The sequence below is a fragment of the Hippopotamus amphibius genome, chromosome 1 (assembly GCF_030028045.1).
Source record: "Hippopotamus amphibius kiboko isolate mHipAmp2 chromosome 1, mHipAmp2.hap2, whole genome shotgun sequence".
Taxonomy (NCBI): domain Eukaryota; kingdom Metazoa; phylum Chordata; class Mammalia; order Artiodactyla; family Hippopotamidae; genus Hippopotamus; species Hippopotamus amphibius.
Window position 1 is genome coordinate 35,224,670 of NC_080186.1, and position 20,332 is coordinate 35,245,001.

Below are 20,332 nucleotides of genomic sequence, written 5' to 3' on the forward strand. Positions count from 1 at the left end.
TCGGCTCGCGCGGCCTGGCGCTGGCCCGGCCTGGCCCTGGCCCACCCCGGCTGCACCCTGCGCCTTCCTGACGTTCGGCCTCTGCGTGGCCTCATTCTGGGCCCTCTGGGGGTTCATCCACCAACACGACCGACACAGCTGCTGTTCGTGGCCGGCCCTCCCCGTCTGGGGCCCTGGGAAAAGTTCCAGGGTCAGCCCCCTCCTCAGAGAGTTCCCTCTCTAGAGGGTGGGACCGGAGGGGTGGGCCGCAGGCAGCCTGTGTGGGTGCGGAGAGCGGACTCGAGGCAGCGGGGAGATCTCAGCCCCAGGGGGAGGCTGCGCAGGGAAGCCTTCCCTACCAGCCCATAAACTTGGATGAGCCTAGCATTAGGAGTTGCTGAGAGGATTGTGTGGACTGGAGGTGGGAGAATACAAGTAGCCTAGGGCAGGAACAGTTAGTGAATCTCTGGCTACAGTAGCCTTCAAGGTAGTAAAAGGAAAAAAAAAGGAAAGTGAAGCCAGCTGTGGCTAAATGGAATGGGTCTTGAAGGCCATTTTGATTTATTCTGGAAGCAGAGGAGAAACTGAAGAGTTTTGAGTAGGCTACAATCAGACCTATATTGTTAAATATTCATCACATATTTATCAACCACCTACCATGTGCAAGACAGGGTTAAGTGCTAGTGGCACATCAGTGAACAAGGCAGATGCTGTCCCTGCATGGGGTTTACTGTCTAGTCCAATCACTTCGCTCTGGCAGCCAATGAAATGAGGGTACTGGTGGGAGACCAGGTAAGAGCGCACCCTGACCTAAAAAGGTTTGGAAATTGAGGGGATTGGAGAAACAGACACTGGAGATTTCCCCAAGACAGCTGGACCCTCTCTGTACACTTAGCTGTGTATCTGGCTCTGCACGCTCTCCCCTCCCTGCTCCACACACTCACCAACTAGACTAAACAGAGGTGAGGACTAGGTTTCTGCGAGATGAAATCTGTATTTCCAGCAGCTTTTGGAACAGTGCTAATAACTGCATACAGGATTGTATGATGTGCACGTGGAATTCAGAAGAGGTGGTGGTTTGGGAGAAACAATGTATTCGTCAATGATGGCATGTAGCTATGTGGAAGGTTAGTCTTAGAGTTAAGAGGTCAGAGCCAAAGTACAGCTATGATCTAGCCCATTAGTACCTACGCTTGAAAGGAAATGGCAAAGAAAAAAGAAAAAGAAAAGAAAGGAAATGACAAAAGAATTCACCTATTCAAAAGGCTCAAACTTCTTAGCATTGTACATGAAGGCCTACCTGATCTGGCCCTCAGCCTCCCATTCTGCCAGTGCTATTCTCCTGGGCCACATCCTATGCTTTAACTGTTTCCCCAAGCACATCAGCATCTTTCATATCCCCCCACCCCTCCAAACCTTGTCTTCTAACTCAACACAAGATACAAGCAGCTCTCCCAGGCAATAAATCAGTCCCTTTCTTCACTTCCACAATCTCACTGCAATGAAATTATCTGCACCCTCCCTCACTATAAGTTCTTCTCAGCAAGAACCCATATTTTAGTTCTTGCTGTTCTCTGTACCTCTAGCATCTGGCCCAATGTGAGACTCATATGACCCTCCACAACATTTGTGGAATATTAGAGTGAATGAGAAATGTGAGAAGGGGAAGAGAGGTCGAAGGACCCAGAGTCAAGCGAGGAAGACAGTAAGAACTCAGAAGCCTTTCTACTTCCCTTGGGGTGGCAGTATCCGTTGAGTCAATAAACATTTACTGTGTTAGGTATACAAGGCTTTGGGGGTCGCACCTAACTCCAAAGGCCTGAATTTAAATCTTACATTGTAATACAGGCACTGACTGGAAGTGGCTGAACCTCCATAAAATGTGAACAACAGTACCTGTTGCGTAGGATTGTTGTGAAGATTAAAGGAGATGACCCACGTCAAGTGCTCAGCACTGCTTCTATTGCGGCATATCTTAGACAAGGGGGGGAAGCAAGAAGGTATATACTTGCATGTAGATTCATGAGCATTCATTTAACAAATGTTTCCTAAATGCTGTGTGCAAAGCACTGTTTAGAGAGCACTATTGAGAGGTTTTGGACTAAGTGTCCATCTAGAGACAAAGTAGACTATTACAAATGATAAAACAGTTCCAGAGGTCAAACATGGTAGAGATAGAGAACTTCAACTAGCCATTATTCACCTGGACCACACTGGTAAATGACCACAGCAAGCCCTCAATAAATGCCCACTGACTACATGAACAAACATGCCTAAAGATTCACTTTCTTTCATTCCTGTCCTAGTCCCAGGAGAAAGCGTCTTCAAATATCTGATATAGACCACCTACCCAGGCATCCTACCAAATGGCATCTCCATGGCCTTGGGGTTCCTGCAAAATACTCACAGTCTGGCCGAGAAGACAGACATATAAATTAACAACTACAGTAGCATGTGGTGAGTATTCCCACAGAGATAAACCCAGAGGGTTAAGAGAGCACGGAGGGGGGCACCTTACCCCAAGGTGGGGGTTAGTTCTTGAAGGTGTCACAGAAATGACACGGAAGCTGAGCATTAAAGGACACTTTCTAGAAGGCAGGGGAATGTGTTCCAGGCAGAGGGAAGCATGTGTGTGAAGGCACAGAAGCAGGAGATGTGGCAGGCTTGGGGAGCTCTGGGTACTTTGCTGTGGCTCCAGCCCAGAGGACGTACAGGCAGGGGGAACGTCGGCAGGAGTCGGTTATGAAGAGCCTTGTGTGCCCCGGTAAGAGGTTGGGATTTAATTGTTTATCTTTGTCAGCCGTGGCCACACCTCAGGATCACCTGGGAAGTTTTTAAAATCTCAGTGCCTGGCTCTCACCTCCGGGTTGATTCTAAGGGTTGTTTTTAATGGGAAGAGGCTTGAGTGTGTTTATGTGCTGTGTGGAAGACAATGAGATCCACCACACAAGGAGGGATTAGCCTTTGGCTCAAGAGAACACCTCATAGGCCAAAATATATAGAAAAGAAGGGTACATTTGTCAATGGACTGGGAGCAAATGGGACCACTGTGTGACCTGCAGGGAAGCTAGGTGGAAGGCCTTGGAGATAAGAGGGTCCCTGGAAGGCGATCTACACCAGGGACAGGAAGCTGAAGGGGTCCTGGAACTGCCTTGATAAGGACAAAGGCCAGGTGTGCTTGTAGGGAATAATACCCCATCCAACAGCTGAAACTCCCCCTGAAGTTCACGGAGCCTTCCTAATGGGAAGTGAGGTGACAACTTCCCCTGGGTCCCACCCTCTGTGACTCACACCTCACTCAAGACTCTCTATGGGGCCTTTCTCCAACCTCTTTCCCTAGAAGATAAACTACTGATTTACCTTTTCCGCCATCTGTATGAACTCTAACAACTCTGCTTCCATGATTATGCGGCTTTATATGTTTCTTCAGAAAAATTAAAGGGAAATGGGATCACAGAAGCAGGAAAAAATGGGAAAAGGTATGCATGTATGTGCATGAATGGGTGAGGGAGGGAGCAGGTGAAAGCAGAGGAGGCAACAGGGTATGGGAGACACAGGGGTACCGGCTGAGAACAACGGGCACTGAGGGTCAAGGCTGAGAGACAACAGGAGTGGCAGGTAGAAATGGAAGCAGCCTCCCGGGGCCTGTGACAAGCTGCTCCCTTCCCCATCCTGTAAAGGACAAAGGGCATTTTCTACACAGTACCCACACAGAGGAGCTGAGTGGAGGGCTGAGTCCGTGAGGACAGGGGAGTGAAGACAAGGGTGAAGGGTTTGTGAGTTAATCATTCTGCATGTCCCTGGGCCTTAGCTCGCTAGTGTCCTCTGCCCAAGGCTGGGACGCTGGCTGAAGGAAAGACATCCAGCCAGCATGAGAGGGAGACTGCATGCAAACACTCATCATACCATCTGGAAGTTGGGGGTTGCCTGGACCCTAGAGAGGTCAGGGACAAGGTCTGATCCATCGTAGGCAGCCAATGCCAACACACTATGGGTATTGTTCAGTGTTCACTGAACTGAAGTAAAGAAACTCAGGTGGGGGGAGAGGGCTGTGATAGAATGTGCAGGAAGAGCTCTGGAGAGAGAAAAGGGAAAGCTTTTGCTGGGAGGACAAACCAGGGGAGGTTATCAAGATGGAAGACAGAGAGTTAGCAAGATCTGGAAGATGTGGGAGAAGGGCCAAAAGGGGAAAAGAAGAAACACAGCTTATTGTTCAATACTTTCCCTGGCAAGCATGGGGCCAGCTGTTTCCCATATGCTCTTATGGTTCAATCCTGTAAGGTACTATTATCACTGCTTAACAGATGGGGGAAAAATGGAATCAGAAAGGGTGACGGATTCTCTCAAGGTCACACAGCAAGTGAGGCAGAAGCAACACAGATGTTCCAAGCTGAAGAAAAAGTGTGGACAAAGGGATGGATGGAGGGAAGCACAGGACAGGAGTAGCGAATTGCAAGTGATTCTGTTTGGCTAAAGGATATGGTGAATGAAAGGCCTTCATGTGCTAGAAGACTCAAAAGGAGGTTGGTCCCAAATCATGAAGTGCTTTAAATGAAAGAGAGAGGAGTTTTGTTTGTACTGGGATGTCCCTGAAGATTTTTAACGGGCTGGTATGATCCCCATTGTTATTTACCAGAAAAACCTGGGGACAGTGAGATTATCAAGAGGAAAGCAGAGGAAGGGAGACCAGGTGGGAGACCGGCTCAGAGGCACAGGTGTGACACAGTGAGGGCCTAACCTAGAGTGAGAAGAAAGAAGAGGGGACAGAGCAGAAAGAGGACCCAGAAGCTGACAGGAAGGTTGGCACCTGGGTAACGCAGGTGCAGCAGGTTGGAGGAAGTGCATGAGGTTTGGGAATCCTGAGTTGGAGGAAAGGTGGCACATTCTGCAGGCAAGCTGAAACACAACACTGTAAGTTTAGGAGAAAGGATGGGACTCGGGGAGAAAAACATCTGCGAATTGCCTGTAGAGATGAAACCACATGACATGGACTGTAGTAGTTCTAGGTCTGGTTGTATTCAGATACTTTCCCACTCCCCCCACTTTCACCTCCTTTAAGGAATTCCTGTCTAGCTCCGCTGGCCCTTTAATCATGGTGTTCTCTCCACTTCCCCCGAAGCTTCTCACAGCACAGAATCCAAGCAACAACAGTCAGAGTCCTTCCAGGAGATGAGCCAGATGCGGTAGAGTGGAGAAACGTAGAGAGAGAGCCTAAGGACACTGGAGCCCCTGACCCACCTGGAGCCAGTCACCTTTCAACTCCCCATCTGCATAACACAGATTCAGTTGGCTCTCTCCCTTTTTCCCAGTTAAGCTAGTTTAATTTTAATATGTTGCAATCAAAATAGTCTAACAGACTGTGTGATAAAAACGAGATTGCTCAGGAGAGAATAGTGGAAGAGGAGAATAGCATTAGCATTTCAGTGCTAACTATATGCCTGAAGGGCCTTGTATGCCCTTCTAAGAAGCTTGGACTTGATCCTGTAGAAAATTAAGAGCTATTTAAAGGTTTAAATTGAATTTTAAATATGCTCCGTAGAAGGCACTTTTCTGAGGTCAGTACTATGATCCCATTTTACAGAGGTGGAAACTGAGGTTCTTGGAAGTGAAGTAACTTGACCAAGGCCACACAATGGATAAGTGTCCAGGTCAGGTATAATTTAAGAACAGTCAAGTGTACAGGGGAGGAGGTGGTAAAGAATTTACGGAAGTAGGTGCCACTGGGAGGATGAATTGTTCACTAGGTAAACAGGGGGTTGGCACAGGAAAAAGAGAGGGCAGACATACCAACGAGAGGGCAGCGCATGTGTAAGGCATGGAGGTGTGAGACAGCACCTGACCCAAAGGTATTGGCTACAGCTTGGAGTACAGTGACAAGAATCGGGGAGTTGCCATGGCAAAAGGCGGCCTAAAGGACTGGTGGTGAGTGTGATGGGAAGAGAGGCAAGTATGGAATTCTTGTTTGTGATACCCAGAGAATCACACAGCCGCCCATGAAAACCTGAGCCCAGACTGAGTAAGCACAGACAGAAGACGAGAGAACATCCTAGCTGCACAAAGAGACCTCTGAGTGGTGAAGGGCCTCCTTTAGAGACGGGATGTCGGCAGACTGTGGAACTGAGTCTTCAGCTGGTGTGGACAGGGAACAGATACAGTTTAGAAGGGATGAAAAGGAACATTGCCAGTGTGGGAGCTTATTATCTGGTCTCAAATCAGAATTATACAATTTAAGAGATCAAACTGGGCTTTAATAGAAGCGTGCAGGTGACAATGAATGGGAGAAAGAAAGTTCACACAACCAGATTTGAAAATGACTTATCACATCAGGCAAGCCAATGTAAAAATGTTCCAGTGTCTGCTCTGCACACCATGGGGGGAGAAAAGTGCACAGAGGGTCTCTCCTGAGATGGAGCATAGCTGTGAGCACAGAAGAGCTACAGAGGGAGGAAGAGTTACCTCCTTGTAGAGGGTCTGGTCAATCACTGATTTAAGCAACAACTACCAACAGCAGACTTCTAGATACTACCCCGAGGACAGCTGATATTTATTGAGCTTCTACTATTGTCAGGCACACTATTCTAAGCACTTCATATGTATTAATGTATTTAAACTTCATAGCAGCCCATAGTATTATCATCCCCAGAAATAAGGAAACTGAGGCACAGAGAGGTTAAATCAACTTGCCTAAGGCTGCACAGCCAGTAGGTGGCACGGCTAGAATTTGAACCCATATAGTCTAGCACTAGAAACTGCTCTTTGAACCAAAATGCTACATTATACTCTCTCTCCAAAGTCAACCAAATAAGAGCAGTAGTAATAATAATAACAATAGCAGCAACTACCCCTTATAGTGTTTATGACCGGCCAGATGCCATAGTACGTCAGGCACGCACACGTCTGTCTTGCCAAAGATCATACAGCTGTCGACGGAAGAACTGGGTTCAAACCTGGACAGTCCAGGGTGCTTGAACTTGAGGGACAATAAAGAACAGCAGGAGCTAGAATAAGTTTGTACAAGGTACAAATGTGGAGCATAAAAGAGGAGGTCATTCACCTTACCTGCTGGCAGTGGCACTGGGTTGTGGACAGACTGGGTTGTTGGAAAGCTTCACAGAGGAGTGACTCGTGAGCTGAATTTTGAAAGATGAGTAATCATCACAGAAAGATGGGGCAAAAAGTGTTCCATGCAGAGGGAACAGTAGGAATAAAGGAATGGAGGCTGAAAAGTCTGCTACATTCAGGAAACTTCAAGCAGTTTCTATGGCTTGGAAACAGAGTGGGTGTCGGGACAATACAGAAAATAAGTCAGGGGAAGCCAGGGGGCTGGATTACACAGAATCCTACTTGCCTTTCCAGGAAATTTAAGCTACTTTTCAAACCTTTCCACTGAAGTAAATGTAAAAAAAAAAGAAGAAATATCCCCAGAGAATGTGATGGCTTAGTGTGAAGCCCTTCAGACTAGCAGGGATTCTTTGAAATCTGTTTTCTCTTACTGCATGATACTCCTGCATTCTGTTTAAATTATTTACCCTCGAGGAAAATGGGCACTCTAGGGTGATTTTTATCCTGACTTTCAGTATGCTTGGCACACTGCCCCTACCAACCGGCCAGGTATGTGGACCCCAGTTTGAGAAACATGGGAAGGAAACTATCAAAAGGACTTTAATCTAGGGAGTAATGTGATCAAAGCTGCAGTTTAGGTAGACCTACCTGGCAGCCAGATGGAAGATGAGCTGGAGTGGGCAAGACTGGATACAGGGAGTCTGAACAATATTTTTAGGGTGAAAGGCCCAGGGCCTAACCTGGAGGGCAGGATGGATGTATGCTAGGGAGACAGAACTGAGAGGATTTAGTATCTGATTGAGTGGGGAGTGGGGGCTGGGACAAAGAAGGGGGGAAGTGTTTAGGATGGCTCCCATAGACCTGGCTTAGGTCACACCTAGGATACCAGAAACAGGTTTGGAGGGAAAGATGATTGGATTCAGACATTCAGAACCTGAGGTACTTGTGGATCATATGGGTAGAGATACCCAATAGGCATCTGCAGGTCAGCAAAGAGGCCTGGGCTGGAAATAAAACTTGTTTGAGTTATGTACATAAAGGTGGTGGCCACAGAGACAGCAGATAGAATAAGAAAAGAAGGTTAAGGACAGAGTTGGAGAATAACAGCATTCAAGAAGCGGGCAGAGGGACAAAAGGCCAAAAGCTGCAGAGAAGAAGTGGTCAGAGAAGTGGGAGCCGGTGAAGAGAAAGAGGTGAAAAGTTAATGGCTAGCACTGTTAAATGCAGTGGAGATAAGGAGGAAATATAAGGACTGAAAAAAGTCTGGATTTAGCTGTCAGGTCAACAGTGATCTGAGACGGGGTAGTTCCCGAGGAAGGGTGGAAGTGGGGCTGAAGAGTGAATGCGAGGTGTGGAGGAAGACAGTGATGGCAGGCTCTGTATTTCAAGAGCGTGGCTGTGAGTCAGTGAACGGGGACTGGGGCTCAAGAAGGACTAACATGGAAGGATACTAACCGGGGCCATGAAAATGGGTGCAGCCCAGAGACGTTGGTACAAACGAACAAGGATGGTCTACATGTGGGGTGTGGGACAGAGAAGATGAAGAATGAAAACGAGCATAAACTAGGGAAGTTCGGGTGAGAGCCAGGGAGGGCAGTGGGATGGCAGAGGGAAAGCAGGAAGGGGAGCAGCCCAGGACTCCCTGGATTTGATTCAGGGGGGAAGGTTATCATCACATGGAGAAGTATAATTTACTGCTCTTACGGGGGAGTCTCTCTGGTACACATATCTTGCCCAGGGGAGAGAGGGGGATACCTGAGTGGGAAGGTGACTTCTGGCATTCAATGCATTCCTCTCTGTGGTAACTTACTACCTCGTTGATGAATTTTCACTAAAGAACTAGTGAACGCTAGAAAACAATTTTAGGGAAGTGATCTAGAGGGATGTCGGTATTTTAAGCTGCAGGTGACAGGGAACTTTTGGAACAGTTTGGAGGGGTTCAAGGGATTGGCAGGCTGATCTAGGAAAGACCTGGCCTATAATAACATAGTCATGCAATGAGGAATATGAAAAATGCCTGGGGATAAACAGGCTTGCGAATCATTGCTAGAGACTTTAGAGCTAGGAAGGATCACTGGGAGCACCCAGGTGAGAAAACTGAGGCCCAGGGAAGTCAGGGGCCTTGTCCATAATGTACTTGGGGAAGCTGCCATGTCCAAATTACCATCTTCAGAACATGTGAAGTCATCAAGAAACCACAACAGAGATCCAGGACCTGCCTCAGGGACACACAGGAGCTCAAGAACAAAAGATAGAAGTTAAAGCCAAGAAGAGAGGAAGTTTGTCCTGTGGGATGAAACACCTGTCAGATGGATGCTATGGCCCTGTCAGATGGATTGGAGTTCGCCTTCTGTTCCAGTTAGAAAGCCCCATCTGCAGGGCAGCAGACCCTTTCCAAGTGTTAGCCCCTGCGTGTTCAAGGCTGCCAGGCCAGAGCCACATCGAGCCTCCATAGGTTGGTACAGTGAATGCTCTTAGCTGAACCAAAACGGGACCACAGCCCCCAGCCCTACTCCTGGCCCACTGCTAAACTTCAATAGGCTAGCCCCCCATATCTGGAAGCAGATGGAAGAAAAGGTACATCCCTTGGTAGTTTCTCTGGACAGTAATCAGGAGTTGACCTAGGGTGGGCGTTTGGAAGGATTCCGCCTCCGTCCTGCCTGGTGCTGGGATCAGCTCACACGGCTCCTGTGTCCACAGGGCACAGAGAATACATTGTCCATAGGGAGGATTATTCTGTACAAGAAGCTCAGACAAAGAGAGAGGTTGTTCCCAGCTGCCTGGGGGAGGTGAGAAGGGGGTGGGAAAGGGACCAGCCTTGCACTAGGGCATTCCTGCAGAGCTCAGCTTCTTCCCTTCACCAGCAGGGCGGGAGGTGGGCGCTACACCCGCTGCAGCTCAGTTCTAATGCCAGGACTGATAATGGAGTTAGAAGGAGCACTTAGCCACAACCTATCTATCTTGGCTGTTTTCCAAGAAAGTGCAAGGTGACGTTAGGTGACCTAGCTAGGTAGGGCAGCAACAGACACCAGGAAGGGAAGAGAACGCAGTGACTGGGGTAATGAGCAAAAGGGAGGTTCAACAATGACTGAGTCCCAGCTCCGGGGCAGAGCTGGAGAGGGAGCGGTCCTAGCAATGGGTGCGAACACTGATGCAGGAAGCGTCCGCCTTCAGCAGGATGACCTCTGTGCTGTAGTAAATTGAAGTTTCACAGCTGCTGCTTCTTTCGCCATCCCAGACACACACCTGGGAGACGATGGCCTAACCTCACTCTCCCGGGTCACCAGGAGTAGGAGAAAACACAGGCTCCAGGCAAAACGGAGCCATCAGAAACTGAGCAACACTACCAGAGTGAAACAAGAGGGCCATCTTTTGTAAATCTTAAATCTGAGCAAAGGAGCAGGTCAATGTCCTCTTCTTGAAACTCTATTTTCCCTCCTTTGGGAATGAGTGTTAGGGATGGGAGATACTCTCCATTGAGGCATTTACTTACTGTGCTGTATGGGCCCAAAAGTTGACAGTGCTACATAGGTGTGTGCACTCCAGAGGAGCTGGGGTTGGGAATGAGAACATGTGCTCCTGGAGTGAATATAAAGACATGAGTGCCTGTGGAGTAAGGACTGTTTGCTTAAGGGCACAAGATGTAGGTGGAGTCCTGCATATGTTCCTGTTGGGACAGGAAGACATTTCTACTTTGGGAGGACAAAGAATCCATTTCAAATGGTACTTCGGGAATGATGTCGGTATTAGCCTGGGACAACAAAGAAACTTGGGGTTGGTTTCAATAGGTTCAAAAAGTTTTCAAGAAACCTCCAATAGGAAGGACTCTTCTGGTGGAATAAAGGACAGCAGTCACCAAAAGATGCTCCAGGGGTTTTAGAGAAGCACACCTTGAACTCTATCCAAAATGACAGTTAGCTTTGACATTTCCAGTGCTAAGGGAAGAGAAGATAAGGAACGTCTGAGTGGGCTGACAGACTAGTAAGGGAGCATCACTGAAGTGGGGACAGGTCTGACATGGCCTCAGAGCTGATGGCAGGGCTTCCCGCACTCTTGTGCCCTGTGATCAGCGAGCTGTGTGGACACCATCTCTTGTCTGGATGGAACAGGAATGGATGTGACATCTGCGACCACTTTTCCAGTCCTTTGCTGCCACAGCCTGGCAGAGTCCTTCCTGGCACTGAACAAATGCCAAAGTACTAATGCGTGACAGAAGAGAACAGAAAAAAGGCAGCTGGAAGGTAGCAGCAGGCCCTCCTATTACGTCTCAGGACTTTTAGATCAAAGCTAGTCAAAGATAAGAGAACTTTTTATTGGAGAACAGATTAGAATTGCCTTGCAGCAACCTTGAAAGTCTCTGACATGTAGTCTCCAATCCCTACATAGCTCTCTCAATTTATCTGCTGTCAGATAACCCTGACACAGTGGCCATCAACTTAAATAACTTTATTCAGAGAAACCCTCTGGTCCACTTCTGCTGACTCAACCCCTGCCCTAGCTCACAAAGGAGAGCTAAGAAAGGCGGCTTAAGCTGGAGACCCAAGCCCACTCCGCTCTCCAGCTTTATAAAAGCAGGCGAAAATACTGGCAGCTGCCACTTCCCACCATCCATCTGGCCCTTATTGGAACCACAGGCTCAGTGGACTGGAGAAAAGCCATCCTGGCTGGAGCCCAGGAACCAGGCACATTATGAGGATAACTCAACCACAATGAAAGATGGTGTGAAGTACAATTCTCCTCTCCCTCTAAAATAAGAAAAAAAGAGTCTGGGGAACAAGGGACTTTTTCACGTGCTAAGGAAAACCCTTTCTCACATAGTTCTGCCTAATAGAGACACTTCCTGAGGAAGCCCCCACTTACTGGGCCTTCAACATCTTCCTTCATGTGTGTAGGGTGGGGTAAAGGATAGGGTACTTTGTGACTATTTCCCAGATAAGAGCTGAATTGGCTTCTCAGATGATGGAGAGTAGAGCAGGCCCAAGCCTCCCCAGAGCCGCAAGTGGACAGTCTGTCTCAGCCCAGAAGCCTTGTCACCTGCAGCTTGGAGAGATGGCCAGGAGGGAATCTGGGCAGGAAGGCCTGTGGAGACAGTAGGCCTCTAAGGACAAAGAGGCTGTCACTGTTTCTGGCAGGACAGAATAAGCACAGGCTTTCAAACAGCTGAGCGGTCCACGATCTTGTGTCCATCAGCTCACCACAGACATGAAGCAGCATCAGATCAGGGTAAGCTCTGGATCAAGGACTGAGGAGGATGGGGCAGTGGGGAGAAGTGGCTGTAGAAACTCTCATTTATTGAATACCCATTATTTCATAGACTGTGCTAAGTGGTTTACATTCATTTTCTCATTTTAATCCTCACAACAACCCTATGAGGTAGGTATTATCACCATTTATAAAAAAGAAAACAGGCTCAGAAAAATTAGGTCACTTGCCCAAGGTCACACAGCTTGTCGGCAGTGGAGATGGGATCTGTCTGTGGCTGAAAGCCCGTGTTCTTTTTATTGTACCCATCTAGGTCAGCTTTGGACAAAAGGCAGTGTCACTGCCCAACTCTGCAAAGAGCACCTGGGAGTGGAGGTTGTCGGCCACACTCACCGCTGGTAGGGATGCATGGAAGCCGACTTGATGTTGGTTTTTATTCCACTTGGCATTTTCCCTAAAAGGAACATGAAGAAAGCACCTGAAGCACAGTAAGACGTTCATGGTAAATCAGAAATGTGGTCTCCCGGGTTCCTTTCTGTCACCTCCACTATCATCTCAGAATCTCTTTGGCACCTGACCCTGGGCAGCGAGGCTCAGAGGTAAGGCTCCTCGCCCAGCCCTCTCCCTAGGTGTCTAGGTGGAGGAACAGTGGGAGGGGCTGGAACACAGCCCAGCAGGCGCCTGCTCATCCCCTCATGGAAAAAGAGAGCTAATCTGTGGGACCCCCATTTAATGCCACAGGTAAAAGAGTGCTATGTTCTCTCTTACTTTAATTGTCCCCTTGCCTAGACAGCTTGGAAGAAAATACCTCTTCTAGCTGCTTGCATCTGAACTCTGCCAGACTGTTCTTATAATTACTACAAGTGAGCAGGGGAGACAGGATACAGAGAAAGGAATACACGCAGCACTAGGAAACCTGCCTGACTGTCAATTCCCAACACACCTGCCCAATGGTCCTAGTGAAGGTCTGACCATTCGTTTGTCTACCTAAGACAAGACACTGACAACACATCTAATATGCAGAGTTAAAGGGGACAGAAGGGTAGCTGAGACTAAGGTCTGAGACGAGGTGGGAGACAAGAGCAGTTTCTGCTAGTCAAAGTTCTTCCTCATTGTCTGGTGCCTACTAACAGAGTCTCAAATGAGACTTTTACTCCAAAGGTTTTTTTTCTGGGTCACAGTCCGACGGAGAAAAGGAGAATATCTCCAGCTCTGGGGATGCTATTTCCACTTCCCTGCTCAAGGCCTGCCACCATGCCAATCCCTGTCACCTTACCTGGTTGACCTGCTTGGGCCATCTGCACCCCACTGAGCATTGGCTGCTGCTGACTTGGAGCTCCTGCCATCTGCACCTGCTGTAATCCTGAGGTTCCTGCGAGGATTGTCCCAGCTCCTGGCTGGCCTGGCTGGCCAGGACCACTGCTGCCCGAAGGCCTCCAGTTAGACAGCCCCTTCCCAAAGGCCACAGCTGCCACTAACGCATTGGTATCTGCTGGGTTAAAGGTCTGCTTGTTCGGCCGGAGACCTGAAGAAAAAGGTAAGTGGAGACCCTGAGGTATGCCTCTGGCACTGGACTGAACTTAGTGGCAGGAAGACCAGTGTCAGCACCAGGGCTTGGAGTTATGACTTCAGCAGCATCTAGACTCCCTGGAAGCCCAGAGGAAGAGCCAGAGGACCCCCATGACTATCTCAGAATACTCCCTTCTCACTTTGCCCATTTCCTCCACCTGCTCCAGGGCTGGCCAGAAAAACAAAAGGCTAACAGAATGGATGAACACCCTTTCCGAAGCAACACATCCTTACGTTCTCATTTCACCACTACTGATACCACCTTTCCTATTGATCTTATTCCTCTTTCCTCCTCCATTTTGCCACCAATCCCTCCATACCTCCACTCTCTGCTTCTCGTTCCTCTTTGCTGATTTTCTCCAGAAGGTTTGAGCACATTTTATTCAAACTCTGGATTTGCTTCTGTAACACACATAAATTTGTGCAGAGATTAGGGCAAACAAGACATGATTATGGGGAAGTTTCTCCCTTGGGCTATTCAAGGGGCAACTGAGGTGTCACCAACGGTGCAGCCCTATCATACAGGAGAGGTAATGCCCAGCTTCTCATGATAAAACTCAGGGGTGGGGGGGGGGCCGCAGGGCAGTGATTCAGTCCGACCTGAGCTGCATCAGCACCAATGCGGGCAGCATCCGTTGTCAGCTGCTTCTCTTGCTCTTCTACCTCAGGGTCAGGCTTGGTTCTCAGATGGTCAGGGACCACCTCATGGCTGAAAACAGGTACCCGTCCTTCAGTCTGTCTCTGTAACACACAGATTTTTTTTTTCCCCAGATAATATGCTTGCTTTATTTTCACATCGTCAACTTTTAGATGCAAATTACAGAATTAGCTATGTTGATTCTGAGTTATAGGATTCATTCGACATAAACAAAAATCAGGATTTGTTATAAGGTCTCTGAATATCTTCCCAAGGAAGCAGTCAGGCTCAGGAGTGGAAGACTGGAATGAAGAATTGAGGCAGCCTCCCCTGCCTTCACACACATGGGCTCTGGTCTTTGCTTATGCTCACGGCTTCCTCATCCTCCCTTTTCTTCACTGAGTGGTTTTCTCAGGTTCCCCTAAAGCATATCACCAAACACGTTGCCTCCAGGGCTGCCACCAGCCCATATGGCACTTACATGTCAATTAGAAATAGGCTTCTTTCCTCAATACACTTTAATTCCATCAGTCAGAAAATTGTCTCAGTACATTGATTTTGTAGTAATGACTCTTTACCTCTGCAAAAAGTGTCAAATGAACATATAGTACTCTAACATGTACAATGTGAATAGTGCTGCCCCTTAGATGTGATGCCAGGTAGAGGGCATAACCAGCTCTACCATGCAGTCCCCTGGCTGCCCTAGGCCTGGTTTACATCTCCTCAGTTCAAACCTGCAGCAGGAAAGGAAAATTAACCAGGAGAGAGCATGTGACTGACTCACTCCTCTTTATGCAACTAGGAAAGAGGGTGTAACACACAAATTTTATTGATCCTACTGTGCACTCCAAGAAGACTCACTCTGGCCTGATACATACATAATTCCTTCCTCTGGCAAACAGTGCATTTTCAGGGAAAACACAACCTGAGACTAACAATATCTGGCTCCTAAGATGCTATTCCCCTCATTCTGTCCTTCAGTTCTGTCTACTCACACCCCTATCTCTACCAGAATTAAGGAAAAACCTCTCTCTGCCACATTTTAATCAAAAATTGAAATAGAAAAAGTTGGGGACTTCCCTGGCGGTCCCATGGTTAAGACTCCTTGCTTTCACTGCAGGGGCACAGGTTGGTCCCTGGTCTGGGAACTAAGGTCCCACATGCCGTGCAGCACGACCAAACAACAACAACAAAAAAAAGAAAAAAGAAAAAAATCACAAAAGAACATACTTTCTGCTCGAGACAAGTGTTGGAGGAAAAAGGTCTTTGTCTTGGTGACGTAGGCCTCAGATTAATTCAGTCTGGGAGTGGCTCTCCCAACTCCAGGAGAACAAAAAGCAAGGCCTCCAAAATGCAGCCTTTGCTTCTTACTGCCACAAACTACTGCACATTCAGAACTTCTAGAATAGCCACCCAACCACTGTGCTCTTAGTCCTCATCTAAGAACTTAATTTCCCAAGATGCACCCCTCTCCTCCTCTTACCATGAGATCTTCGTCTCGGTCTGGGGACAACACCAGAGGGATGATGACCTGGTTACGGAACAGTGGTGTCTTTTCATGCTTCAAGACCTTGTTCAGAGTGTTCAACTGTCCAGAGAGCAAGGCAAAGCTGTCCAGGACAGATGGCCTGGTGGTGGAAAGAAGGTGTCAGAATGTTCCTGGTAAAGGAGTCTCAAAGGGGTCCTTCAGACTAGGAATACCCAGACTCAACCCCAAAATACTCCTAGTCCACTGGCTGGCCTGGGCAGGAACTAGACTGGCTCACAGGAATTACAGGGTTAAGAAAGAAGGACACTTTCATTTTCTGACACAGATGGAGAAAAAAGGCAGGTCATTACAGCAGCCCCCCTTATCTGCAGTTTCACCTTCCAAGGTTTCATCTACCGTGGTCAACCACAGTTCAAAAATATTAAATGGTAAACTCCAGAAAAAAACAATCCAAAAGTTTTAAACTGGGCACTGCTCTGAATAGCATGATGAAATCTTGCTTCATCCCACTCTGTCCTACCCGGGATGTTAATCATCCCTTTGTCCAGCATACCCATGCCGTATATGCTACCCACCCAATAAGTACAGAAAAAAGCACAGTATATACAGTACAGGGTTCAGTACTATTGCCATTTCAGGCATCCACAGGGGGTCTGAGAACTTATCCCCCACAGATTACGGGGCACTACCATGTTTGAATGGGGGTGAGGACAATGGCAAAATAGGAACCATGGCTACACTATTATCACTAAAACTTCAGAAACTGGGTAAAAGCCTCCTTTCTGGCCTAAAAATAGGATCCACGCTTCCAGAGTAGATTGGACCTAAGAGACTCAGCAACATCTGTGGCAAGAGATCCAGTATGAATACTGCAGTGGGAGGACCTCCTTTCAGAGATGTTAAAGGGTGAGAATCAAAAGCTAGAAAGAACCTGGGTTGGGAAACTGGGCATTTCTCTACTTCCTTACCATGGGGGCCCAAAGCCAACTTCAATGTTATATATTGGGAAACTCAACTCTCTCTAAATTCAAAAAATGTTTGCAAACTGATAAATGCTTACATCACTGGAGATGTCCCATCCAGCAGGTGGCCTGGTCCCGCACCCATGGAGCCCTCCCCAGCTTGCCCTGGCAACTCTTACCAGGTCAGCCGGTCATACTCGTTCTCCAACTTGTAAATGAAACTCCCCAGTGAGTTCTTCAGATCAGCCACTTGACTCAGCAGTGCATCTAATGATGCTTCAAGCTGCTTCTCCTCCCTCTGCACCAATAGGAATAGATTGGTTACTCAGATGAGTATGAGGATGACACACACAGAGGAAGGCTGAAAAGCCAGGATGACAGTGTGCAACACCAGTCCAGTGACACAGGATCTCATCAGCATAGAGAGAGCCAGGTTGTTTACTATCTTTGGTATTAGGGTTACAGTTAGGGTCAACCCTTAAACCTTTAAACCCATTCATCTGACCTCAATTCCTCCTACCTACTACTCCTTTCTCTCATTGCTCCTAATCCAGGCCTGGTTTTCCTCTGTATTAGGGTCACTCTCTTCTCTCCCATCAAGCAATTTTCACCAGACCTAATGCCTGGGGCTTATTATCTTTTGGGCGCCTCTGCAGCATACATACTCTGACTTCCTCTGTCCTAGAACCTGCCCTGTGAGTCTGGCTGTTCTTGCCAATGATACAATCTCTGGAAAATCTACCTACACATAAAGGTTCCTCTGAACACCTGCCACCGCCACCACCACTGCCACCTGCCACCTTCATCTGCCCTCAGCATTTGCTGTTTCAACCTCCTCCTTGCTAAATTAATCTGCACTCATTTTGTCTTTGTGCCAATATTCCCGTGCCCCTTTCACAAGCTTAGTCAACCTATAAAAATTTACTGATAGACTACCAGGTGCAAGAAACCAAGTGACAAATGAAAAACAAACAAACCAACCGAAAATGCACATGCCCCTAAGCACTAGACAAAATATTTTAAATGCTGGGAGATCTCCAAAGCATTTCCTTTCCATCTATGGTCTCCCGTTTTATTTCATTTCATCCTTAATTACTATCAGACTAGGAAGAATGAAGCAAAACTGTCTTGCAAAATCGCCAACATGCAGGACAGGAGCCTTGATCCTGGGTTCCACCCAGGGCCTCAGATTATATTAGTCTGGCTTTTGGCCACCGCGGTTCCACAATTCCTTCCACCCTCGGGCTTCTCTCCAATTACAGATTACCCGTTCTGTCTGCATCCAACAGAGGCCATCCAACAGCCTAGGCCGAGGCCTGAGCCAATCCTCCACTTTCTTGAGCCGTCTTCCTTGGACTGCACCTCAACCTCCCCAAATTACCACCTGATCCTTTCCCACGCCCTAGCAAATCAGTGCTGCCTTCTCCCTCCCGACTTAACCTCCGTCTCTGTCTCCTGTCAGCCGGGCTCCACCTCCATCTCTCATCTGCGCCGCTCCCTCCAGTGGGCCTCTCCCCCATCGCGCGTCCCTTTATTCGACGGTCGCGGGCTCTACCCCCTCCTCTCAGTCCCAACTCCTCACTCTCTCCTCGGCCAGCCCACTCTCAGTCCCGTTACCAGAAGCTACCTAGCGGTCCCTTGCGCCAACCTGGCCCTCACCTGCATTGCGGCGGCAGGGGCGGTGTCAACGATTTCCTCTTCCGTTTTCCAAGTCAGCCAATCAGAAAGTTCAGGACTCGGCCATCCCACTCACTTCCGGTCCCGGCCGTCGCGAGACCGCCGGGTCAGGGGTCAAGAGTGGAGCCGCTTCTCTGGCCCGGGCCGGCGAGGGAGGGCTGTGTGATGGCCTCGGAGCGCCCGGAGCCGGAGGTGAGGGGCGGGCGGGCGCAGCGCTGGGCTCCGAGACCCGAGGGGGAGGGTCCGGCGGCCGGGTGCGGCCGTGGCCTCCTCCGGGACCGGGGGCCACCCCGAAGGCCCGACAATCGTAGCTCCTCACCCACACTTTCCTCGGGGGCCAGAGGAGAAACTCGTCGCTCTGTTTTGTTTGCCGACGTTTCATCCACGACGCCAGCTCTAGGGCTCTCGGGTTCTCTGACCTCGCAATGGTATTGAGAAAACCTGTATTTTGAGTTTCTGTTGCAGTGTCAGTGGGTGGCTTTGCCGGTTGCTGCATCTCTTCAAATACAGGGATGCCATAAACAGCATGAATTAATTTAGTTCAAGCGCTCATGCTTTTGGAGAGCAGCTTTGGTTTCATGAAAAACCATTTGACTCGCAGTGAAACCTCGTTCCAGTGTAACTATCTGTGCAACTTCGGGCAAATCTTGACTTCCCCGATCCTGTTTCCTATTTTCTGGTGTATTGTGAGGATCACGTTTTAAATCAGAAAATGCACATGAAGTATCCATTAGGTGCTAAGGACCATACAAGGAACTTTACAGACGTTGTGTCCTTCAAGCTTGTGTAAGGAAGTTGGCAGTATCCACTGTCGTTTACAGATAAGAAACTGAAAAATCGAGAGAAGTACATTACCCAAGTGCTACTCTCAGCTGGGGTGTAGCAGAGTTTTGGAGTTAGAAGATCTGAGTGTAAAATCTCGGCTTTGGAAAGAACAACGTCGCTAGGAGAGGTGTCCAGTGTTACAGGAGAATATCTGAGTAGATGGGAAGGGTGAGCACGTGTATCATGACCCCAGCGTCGTCATTACTTATTGAATGCCTACTGTGTGCCAGGGACCATCTCAGCACTTTAACATTCTTTTATTGTACCAGATCTTTAAAATCCAGAGTGTATTTTACACTTAGAGCATGTCACTTTATTTATTTTTGTTTGTTTGTTTTGGCACACAGGCTTAGTTACTCCGTGGCATGTGGGATCTTCCTGGAGCAAGGATCGAACCTGTGTCCCCTGCATTGGCAGGCGGATTCTTAACCACTGCGCCACCTAGGAAGCCCGCATATGTCACTTTAGACTGACAACATCTCAAGTGCTCAGTAGCACCATATGGTAATGGCTGCCATATTGAGTAGTGCAGATCTAAAGTAACTTGGAGTCAAGACATACACTCCTGGAAGTCTCAACCAAAATTCATTTGTTAAATTCTTGATTTGCGTTTCTGAAAATTTTATCTCAGAAGTTAAAGGGAGTGAAGAGTCCTGCCCCTGGGCAGAAAAGTGACTGACTGTTAGAGGTTATTACCATCTCAAGAGAAAAAGATTGGGCATAGTCAGATTTAAGAAGTCATTCATTCCTCAGATATATAACTTGTTTAATGCGTGCTGCTATGCACTGGGAATGGTGCTAAGTATCAGGGTGGATATGGAGCAGTGTAAGACACATTCCCTATTTTAATGGAGTGAACAAACATTGAATTATAATAAGTGCCTCAAAGGAAAAGTACGGAGTGAGCGAGTGTTTAACAGGGATTCTTAA

General features: G+C 48.1%; 2 protein-coding genes across 13 annotated transcripts in view; one reads left to right on the forward strand and one right to left on the reverse strand.

Annotated features, from left to right (window-relative positions):
- Positions 1-174: 174 nt before the first annotated feature.
- On the reverse strand, positions 175-18,587 carry MED8 (mediator complex subunit 8). 4 transcript variants are annotated; one of them, XM_057707910.1, is made up of 8 exons: positions 18,560-18,587; positions 17,080-17,198; positions 15,933-16,077; positions 14,413-14,553; positions 14,133-14,214; positions 13,520-13,768; positions 12,637-12,697; positions 175-1,953 (listed from the first exon to the last, which is right to left on the reverse strand). In XM_057707910.1, exons 1-8 carry the CDS (start codon positions 18,563-18,565, stop codon positions 1,920-1,922), a joined length of 837 nt encoding a protein of 278 aa, XP_057563893.1. In that variant the 5' UTR covers positions 18,566-18,587; the 3' UTR covers positions 175-1,919. The 4 variants fall into 4 exon arrangements, with proteins under 4 accessions (XP_057563893.1, XP_057563883.1, XP_057563903.1 ...); XM_057707900.1 differs by lacking the exon at positions 18,560-18,587 and adding an exon at positions 18,168-18,332; XM_057707920.1 differs by lacking the exons at positions 175-1,953; positions 18,560-18,587 and adding exons at positions 7,073-7,109; positions 18,168-18,332.
- Positions 18,588-18,670: 83 nt separating this feature from the next.
- SZT2 (SZT2 subunit of KICSTOR complex) overlaps positions 18,671-20,332 on the forward strand; it is a 48,475-nt gene continuing 46,813 nt past the window's right edge. For 8 of the 9 annotated variants that reach the window (XR_009049088.1, XM_057707938.1, XM_057707960.1 and 5 more), the window contains exon 1: positions 18,671-18,769. Coding sequence is in view for 8 of the 9 variants with exons in the window: in XM_057707938.1 (XP_057563921.1) it covers positions 18,743-18,769 (27 nt within the window). In the remaining variant the exon portion in view is untranslated. Of the gene's footprint in view, positions 18,770-19,803; positions 19,907-20,332 lie in introns of those variants that run through there. The other variant, XM_057707952.1, reaches the window with a different exon arrangement.

Bases quoted from the DNA above. Each gene is read 5' to 3' on its own strand.
- MED8 (XM_057707900.1), bottom strand. The intron at 14,554-15,932 runs GTAAGAGGAGGA...TGTGTGTTACAG, and splicing joins ACCGAGACGAAGATCTCATG to AGACAGACTGAAGGACGGGT. The intron at 13,769-14,132 runs GTATGGAGGGAT...CTTTTTCTTCAG, and splicing joins ACGAGAAGCAGAGAGTGGAG to GTCTCCGGCCGAACAAGCAG.